Source organism: Halyomorpha halys, unplaced genomic scaffold, assembly GCF_000696795.3.
Source record: "Halyomorpha halys isolate HHAL.00 unplaced genomic scaffold, Hhal_1.1 Scaffold34.1, whole genome shotgun sequence".
In the NCBI taxonomy this organism is placed as follows: domain Eukaryota; kingdom Metazoa; phylum Arthropoda; class Insecta; order Hemiptera; family Pentatomidae; genus Halyomorpha; species Halyomorpha halys.
The window spans coordinates 381,225-390,825 of NW_027105031.1; the positions used below are offsets into that span (position 1 = coordinate 381,225).

Consider the following 9,601-nt stretch of genomic DNA (forward strand, 5'->3'; position numbering starts at 1 on the left):
TATATATAAATTGATCTTAACTTTAAATCCTTTTTACTCACTTCAGTTCCTTTGTTTTGTATTCTTTAAGAATGTGTTAAGAAGATTATGAACATCTCTGCTCTAAGTTGGTTTTTTTTTAGTTGTCATTTTTGAATGGTTTTATGCTATGAATTTTTGTTTCCGATTTTTCAAGAAGTTTTGAAAGTTTGGTTCTGTCAGGGTCTTGTAAAGCTACCATATGGTTGAGGTATTGTTATGAACAAAACCAAGATGCGACAAATTTACGTAGGCATGTTTACTGGAATCAAAGTTCCATGTAAGAATTTCTAAGTACTTGATTATTTTGACGCTTACGGGCAGAGATTGCGCAAGTATACACATCTAACAAGGTTATTCTTAAAAATAAAAAGACGGTTATAAAAAGAGCATTTGAAAGAATTACTCAGAGGGACACGCAGTGATTAACAACAAAGCCAAACATAATCAAAGCCGCTATCGTACAAAGAGGAGGAAATAAAAGAAAAGTTTTCTTTGTTACCCCAAAACTAACAAAAAGAAAAATGGAACTAATTTTTCAAGGTGCGGTATGGTGAGCTATAAATGCTGACCGGAAGTAGAAAAAGCGTGGAAACCATTCAAACTCCATTTGATCATGGATGTCCTCCAGAAGTATATATCATAGTAAAGGGTAATTTTTTTTTCGGTAGCTTTTGGGATGATGGAAACAAATGAAGAATAGTATTGTCTACCACTATACGCAATTTACCGTCATTAGCAAATCATTTCCTCTACAATATATTGTTAATAGAGTGTACTTTATAAGAATTTTTACTCGGTAATTAAAGTAATTTAAAAATAATCATATAAGCTTGCTGTGAAAATATTAAATCTTGTTGGTCTAGGAAAGAGGTGAGGACAAAATATTCAGGATAAAAAACAAAAATATAGTAATAATAAAAATTAATAAAATTTAAGAAAATGAAATAAATTAATTAATAATAATTTTTGGATATGAGAAATGTAAGGCATTTGCATTTTTCTCATCCAGGAAAAAAAGTGAAAAATCATTTCTTTTTCTTTTATATATAGACTTTTAAATCACTGTCATGATACAAGATAACTTAAAGACTTAAAGACAGAGTCGTTAAGAATATTTACTGCCATCTTTTGGATTTAAAACTTTCCTTAGAGAACCTATCCAACTGAGATATTCGATCCGTTTCGAAAGCCAAATCGTGAAGATGGGATTCAGAAGAAATGGCATGAATTTTGTTAATATCTCCATAGAGAAGGACTTACTCAGTACTATGACTTATTCAATTCCATTGTCCTACTGTAAAATATACTTATTCCTATCAACTAGAAGATATCTTTGTTATTTAAATATCCTGCAGATTGGTCGTAATCTTAAATCTGAAATGACAACCTATATTTTAATCCTCTAAAGAAATGGAATTGGGGAGCCAGTAGTACCACTTAACATAATTTAATTTTTGTAGATCCCTAGAAATCGGTTTTCAAACAAAGAAATTTGCTAAACATAAGATTAAATAGTCGAAATTCACAATGAATTTTCTCATTTTCGTTTATTTAAACTACCAGTCCGATTTGGAAAACTCTCTTTGCGTTAGAGAGACCGTTACGATCTATAGAAACCACATACAAATGTATATAGAGCATTGTAACATGTCCATAATCACATTGGATAGCAGTCATGTATGTTTGGTTATTAAAGATTACATACGTAATTTGCACTTAACGTGAATTAAAAATGGCGAAGGGAATTAGAGAATTAAATCAATTGTGAAGTTTTTATGTCGTGTTCGAATTCATATAAGCCGAAAAACTGCTAAATGTTACCATGTTTTGGTGCGGCTAAGAACATTCGCTATGAAGATTTTTTCGAATCTCATTTAGATTTTATCACGAACCCATACAACTAGGCTCTAATTATTATACAAAAACCCTATTTTATCAAGACTCATTCTAGCGCTTTGACAAAGGAGACACCTAAACCTGAGACCGCCACTTCTCCAACAGTGACTTCCAGCAAGTAGAAGAGAATAACACTTTTTATCTTACCAGGTGGATTTTCTGGTAAAATCTATTATGTGTAACTATTTAAGAGCTATAAACTTAAGAAATTAGAATTTTCCTACGTGCAACACCACAGTTGCGCCTTCTTATTCCTTGGCTTACGTTAACATTAAACTAGACCGTCATTTTTTTTTAGACATAGATGATTACAGTATGTTCTGATTTCAAGACTCAGGGACACTTCGCACCTCCACTAGACTGCCATTTTACTCTCTCTGCACTTATATACAAAAAAAGTAATTCAAATCAGACTAAAAACATACAGGCTCCATCATCTACTATTATCACCGGCTCTCTTTCAACATTTAAAAATTAAAATATACAAAAGTATATTGAGACCAGCTCTTATGTACAGAGCTGGTATCTTCTATTCACATATCTTAGGGACGGAATACAGTATACGGAAGCACATCAAGGTTTTTCTATTCGTTAAAAACTTCTACCAAACCATAATTCCAATCTCTGGTGACCTCAGCGCACATTGCAACAATAATTTTAACACATGGGTAACTTGGACATAGGTTAGGTTTTTAATTATTATTTTACTAGGTTAGGATTTTAGGTATAGTCAAGTAACAGAAATTAAGCGTGTTCCACCACTTGAATTTTTGAATATCATGCTTATCAGTTCAGTCCATCAACGAACCAGCTTATCAAGCTTAAAATGTTGCCAAGCAACGGGAAAAGATGTAGCTTCAACAAGTTGTATAATAGTAATTTATTTTATTTTTTTATTTATTTTTCTAGCTTTATGATTATAGGGATGTTGAAAAAAAAGTGTAAAAGCATGGTATTTTTGCAAATAAACTTGGCAGGTATCAAATAAAAAAAGTTGTGAAAAGACTTTAATGCCGTTTAGAATAATTCATTCTCGGTTCAACCTTGCCTTTCATCTATGAAAACATCTGCAAGATAGAATTAACAACGTTTTATATGTGATAATTGTAAAAGTAATTTTATGTCTTTGGAAGGTCATTACTTTAATAACCGGTTATAACTATCGGTACTCTCATTACATATTATGACATAGTATTAATTATATCTGTGCAGCTAGTGCAATGTTCAAGAGAATTGGCTGTAAAAGACTCAGCAGATTTTATAGACCAAATTATAAAAGTTCTGAAAGAATCCCAACTCTATTGTAAAATATAAATTACCAATATCGACCAGCGTAATCGTTAAAAGAAAAAGAAACCAGTCTATACTAGAAATATTCATCTGTCAAATGCCAAAGACAAGAAGATAAAGTAAAAAGGCGTAACGACCAAGAAGTTAATCGCCCAGAATAAATATGTAATCTAATCTAAGAAGTACAGTACATAAAAACAGATATATTTTACTCTAAGTTCTGTTAGATAAAAGCAAAGCAGTGATATACTAAATATCTCTTATCGGAAAGATGCCTAGATTATATTAATGTAAATTGCTTTTTAAAAACTAAAGAAGAGTTTTTTTTCCTGGGGTAGGCCAGTCCATTCCTGAGATTCTAAAATCCAACAAAAGTTTAATCCATTCATGAAATTTCAAGATATATTTTGCAGAGTAGAAATTTTAAGTTTTTTTCTAATGCTTAACATTCATATTTTAAAACAAAATTATAAACTGTATTATTATTTATATATCATTTTCTATCCTTCATTAGTTAAATTTGTTTCTGTCTTGAATTCTTTTTTACTTCTCTATTTTAATCCATTTTTAAAAATTTTTATTATGAAGCAAGACGAAACTGTATCCAACTTTATTAAATGTTTTAATAACTGAGGACTTAAGACTTACAGGCTAATATTAATTTATTAAAGATATATGCTAATTGATTGACTGCACTGAAGATATATGTCAAATTACTGATTTATATATTAATTGTTTTAGAGTGGTTTATATTACTATTAATACAAACTTCAATGATCCACTTTTTATTAACCCTTAACTTTTTATTAAAACAAAACCTTCAACGTTTTGGACCTTTTCAAGGAGAAAACCTCAATCATCGATGTCATGATTCATTAAATTGTCTTTTTGCGGCACATAGCCTACATGTCTTATATAAACCACATAATTTCATTACAAAACTATTCCACAAAAATTTTTTTTCCTTTCCTATTAACCTCATTAATAATACTAACATTTATTTCTCGAAACAACATCAAAATCTTATTTGTCGGAGGTTTTTAAAAATAAAAAGTTGATAGTAAAAGGAGATCATTGAAGTTTGGGTTAATAATGATATGTGTCAAGTTACGTGTTTCTAAGATGTAATTAGAACATTCACTAAAAATTTAATCTGTCACTCAAGAAAATGTTTTATAATAGTAATCAGCTTTATTCACCGAAAATGTTTATTATCTACGTCTAAAGAAATCATAACATCAAACAGCCTACTACAACGTAATATAATTATTTTTGAACCAAATATTACCACAATGGCATTTGTTTCTTTAGATTACCTGGAGGACAATGCCTGAGAATCGAATAAAAGTTAGCAGACCATTAGTGAACGAACACTACACAAAAGGACTCTTTACCATCCAGTTTGAACTCTGGAAATGGCACTAACGAAATCGGAACATATATTTCTTCACAGGGACTCAAAGAGGAAACGAATGTCATGTTGAATGATAGAATCATTAAGGTGTTATGCACTAGTAATTGCAATATACCAAATATGATAGTTTCAACAGAGGTCACCATATATCACACTCAAAACAATTTTAATACCAAATTAATCAGTCATAAGACACGAAATAAGAAATTTTGTTTTGATGTAGCTCATACAAACAATAAAATTTATTGACTTTTCCTTATCTAAATATGAAATATGAAATTATGAGAACTATTGCAATCGAAAAAAAAGAAAAGAAAGTTCAAATCAGAGTTAAGTAGGAAAATACAAGTTTCAAGGTTCTAACGCTTTTGCATAAACTCGTATAATTATATAATTAAATGGTCTTAATATCTGCTATGTCTTGTTCTCATTGACATAGCGTGATTGGGCTAGAACGTCGCTCTAAATTTTCTATTTTTTATTGTTAGTAGTAATAAAAATAAGGCCGTTTGTGGCTGAGGAAGTTAAGCGACTGTTATTTCTGTAACGTCCTCACGAAATGAAAAAAGGATCACACCCCTACCATGGTTAAAATTGTTGGTTACCTTTAACCAATACCTCCCCATCTTCCAATGTTACAAATGACCAGGAAGGGGCTCATGAAAAAGTTGTAATAAAAATGAATAAATATTACCAGTGATAAAGATGGATAAATATAACAGAATTAAGATTAATTAAAGATGATTTCTTACATTAGCACTGAAAGAGTGATTATTAAATTCTTATTTTGAAGCCTGCCATTCAACTCTTTACTGTCTCATAAAATTGTAAGGTATATTAAATAAAGTAAACTAAATTGTAAATAAATATTAAAATAAAACTAACCTATAAGAGTTATGTTGACGTGGGCCAAGCCAATGTAGGCTCCTAGTTCGGCGGGTACCAGCTCCTTGGAGAAGGCACTGTAGGAACTTACAACTCTCGTTCTTGCCACGTGCCAGCTCGATCCCATCTTGCACACTGCAGCAAATAAATTTTAAACTTCATAAATGGACTGAAATGGTATTTTCATAAAGATAAACTATTATGTCAAATGTATATTTGATCAAATTATATGTTTTCCGGAATAAGTAAGAGCAATTGAACTATATGCGTATTATTACATCAGTTCATACTAGTATATAAAACTATACATAATCATAATAAAATAAATAGGTAAATAAAAAAAAATAAAAATATATAAATGAATACCTTCAATGTACGGGTTTACAATAATTACCTCTACACAACAATAAATGCTAATATAATAAGCAAGTGACGTGGGAGGCCAAAAACTAGGGGAATAGACAGAATCAACATCGATGCAAAAGAGCTACATGCAGCAAATGCAGTAGCCCTTCGAATGCAGTAGCCCAAAATAGGGAGTTAAATGCAATAAATGGTAATATGTTCGTAATATATTTACTAAAACTAATTAAAAATATATTTATAATCACTATAATTTCTTTTTTCACTCGCAAACGAGCAGTCCAAACAGTTTTTAATGATAATCTTAAAACTATAATTTTTTTTAACATAGATGATACATTATCATTGGAATAATTGTGTAGAAATATATACCAAAAAAATTTAAATAAATTTCCTCAGTTAAAATGTACTTTAAAAAGATAATATTTTGTCAAAATATAATTTCTTTTCAGAAACGTTCTTTCAGACTGTTATGATGGGATTGATAGACAGTTCAGTTAAAATAAGCTATTATACAGTGGCTATGACTTTTGTTTCTAATACTTATGCAAGAATCAAGTAAAGTTCTTTTAAAGTTTTGTTTGTATTTTAATTTAATTTTTAAAATCAAATTCGAAAATCATACAGATTTATTCTTATGGGGAAGCCCATGACCAGATACTAATCTACATAATAAAACCGGGCTCTATGTGCCTGTAACATCTCGATCACAGACTTGTTGAAAATTGTATCTGAAAAACGAGAATCTCAATAAAGATTAAATTGTTAATAATGTTTCCCATTATGTTATAGATATGGAATACGGTTGAATTCAAAACATTTTGATTCTTCTTCTTCTTTTGCTTCTCCCTATAGTGCCCACTCAGCGGAGAAAAGCGTTCAGCCACCGGCTACCAACTTTCTCTATCAGCAGCTAGGTTCCTGGCCTCATGAAGATCCTTCCCTCTTGCTCTGTAAAGCCTGTCGACATACTCCAGGTAGGACATCCTTGGTCCACGAGGCCTTCTGTTATCCGGTATATACTCCATCGTCTTTAAGGGGTCCCTATGTTCCTCCATTCTAATGACGTGGCTGAACTATTTCAACTGTCGTGTCTGCAGAACCTCCTTCACTGAGGCAATCCCCAGTTCCTGGCGTATCCTCTCATTTCGGACACGATCTCTCCTCGTCTTCCCCACCGTTCTTCGCAGAAATTTCATTTCTGCAGCAGTGACTCTACTCTCCTACCAGTCCGTCAGTATTCAGCTTTCAGCTCCATACAAGAGTATCGACAAGTATTCAGACTTGTAGATAGGGAGCTTAACATTCCTATCTACCTCTCGCTTCCCTATTACAGTATTGTAGATCTGGTAATAGACTGCATTAGCCTTCCTTATCCTGTTTGATATTTCTGAGTTTATTTTCCCAGACCTGTCTATTATAGTTTCTAGGTAGGTGAAATCTGAAACCACTTTCATTTCTTTCCCGGTACAATATATATAGAAATCTTATACTTGCCTCTCCACTTGTAATATCTTGCTTTTGCTGGTATTTATTTCCATTCCTTTCCGGTAGAGCTCTTCGTGCCATTCAGTCACTGCCTGCTGTAATTTATCAAGGGTGTCGGCGACGAGAACAATATCATCATTGCGTAAGGAAGAGTTGTATGACCATTGGGCGGAGGTTTCTAAGGCCCAAGAACGTCCTCTTTGTTCTTTTACAGATGGTAGCCACTTCATGTACAGTAAAAATAGCAATGGACTTAGACTCTTACCTTGTATGTCATAAAGTACGATGGTTATGAAACAAAGATTTGGGGTATAGAGTGTAAGAAGGCTGGGTTTCAAAAAATTAGGACTCACTGGTTGAGATGTGAAAAATAATCAACGTGAGAATTTTAATGAAATAAAATTGTTATTTTTAACTATATATTTTAAGATTCGGGATCGGTGTTACTGAACTCTCAACTCTAATTTAGGTTTCCAAAACTTTTTTTAAATTGAACCAAATGTCATTCATAAAATAATTTATTCCATGTCAAAAATAATTTAGAACGACATGAAACTAACTTAATTAATCTGAAAATAATTAAATTAAATTTACAAAATTCGAACAATCACACAATCATAGGAAAAGATATAAAATAGGGAATAAAACAGAAAATAAATTACTAAAATAAATCAATAAACAAGAGCTAATAAATAAATAAATTCTAGATGGTTTATTATTTTCAGCAATGAATATTTGTAAACGATGAAGGAAAAAAATTAATGAAACAAAGCCGCATAATTTGAGGTTCTTCGTTTCAGGATGAATAATATCCAAGAAAAGATAAGATAATTCCATCCCTCCTCCGTCCATGGCTTTTCTCCGAGACTACTTTGATGAAATTTGTTTATTTTTGGAATTACAGTGTTCTTTTCTTCTTATAAACTTGGATTTTTATCTCAAGTGTTTCATCAATAAAGTAGTGAATATAAACATTTTTTACTGTTGTCAACGTATCATCATTATTACGAAACATAATGTTATATAAGTGAGCAAGAGGATTCTAATAATTGAAACATTGTGTTACATAAGTTAGTAATTGAAATCCTTGAACATTCATTAGAAAATCCTTTGTAACTGACAATCTTTCCAATCGTCACCTAAACTCAGGTTATTACAGAATTTGAAAAAAAAGTGCTATGTAATCGTGTTAATGAGACACGTTTATTTTATTAATGACACGGCCACAGCGGAGTGGATTCGTGAAAACCTATGGGAAGCCCCTGTACACTCCACTCTTAATCCGCGATGAAATTGTTTTTTCATTATATTTATTATTTTCTCCTATACTACCTTTTATTTTAAGTACTTCGGGTTTTGTATGCATGCTAACTAAATAAATACTATCTAGCTTAAATGTATGCTACTAGGTAATAGAATCTCTATATTTGTACGATACATATATTTTATTTAAATATACTTGTAAATAAATGTTGGAGATCGAGAACAAAAAAAAAGTTGAAGGGATATAAATGAATAGGCGATAAAAAAGAACTGGACTCACTTTAATTTACTGTCCCTAATAAAATTAAGAATTAAATTAACATACTAAAAAGATAAAATAAAAGTGACAATTTTCAAGATGAACAAACCAAAAGATGCCATAGATAAATTGTCTTAATTATTAATAATTTTGTTATTGCTATACCTTTTTTTTAGTAGGATTTATTTTAAAATTATTAATTATCAATCAGAATTATTTTAAAATTATTAATTATCAATCAGAATTATTTTAAAATTATTAATTATCAATCAGAATTATTTTAAAATTATTAATTATCAATCAGAATGATTGAGGAAAAATATTTGTAGGATCTCATTAAACCCTGACTGTAAAAAATAAAATAAAACTTTTTAAGAATAGAATTTTTGTGTTAACAATCAATTTTAAAAATTAATTGTATGTGCAAACAATCTTATAATATACACATATCTATTTTAGATATTTCAGTGAAATTTCAGTCTATTTTTAAATATGGCCATTTTCAAACATTTTTTCCTTAATTCTTCAAGTCATATATTAGATGAATTTTAATTCATGTATTAGAAAAAATAGGCACAAATGAAACCATTGAGCATTGACAAGTAGAATTGAGGTGTTCAATACAAGGTAACTTTAAAGTAGTGATCATGAAAGGGCAGAGTAGCACTATTTTCTACACATAAAAACTATATTTATATTTTTAATTTGATATAATTAATTTT

General features: G+C 30.5%; 1 protein-coding gene and 1 long non-coding RNA gene across 4 annotated transcripts in view; one reads left to right on the top strand and one right to left on the bottom strand.

Moving 5' to 3' along the window:
* Window positions 1–9,601, bottom strand: part of mol (dual oxidase maturation factor 1 mol) — a 341,356-nt gene that overhangs the window by 27,951 nt on the left and 303,804 nt on the right. For all 3 annotated transcript variants that reach the window (XR_010843535.1, XM_067047750.1, XM_067047755.1), the window contains exon 4: window positions 5,507–5,641. Coding sequence is in view for 2 of the 3 variants with exons in the window: in XM_067047750.1 (XP_066903851.1) it covers window positions 5,507–5,641 (135 nt within the window). In the remaining variant the exon portion in view is untranslated. The remainder of the gene's footprint in view (window positions 1–5,506; window positions 5,642–9,601) is intronic.
* Window positions 2,614–8,254, top strand: LOC136795855 (uncharacterized). The gene is made up of 3 exons (XR_010843537.1): window positions 2,614–2,792; window positions 4,519–4,708; window positions 8,083–8,254. It is a non-coding gene; the product is annotated as an uncharacterized lncRNA (long non-coding RNA).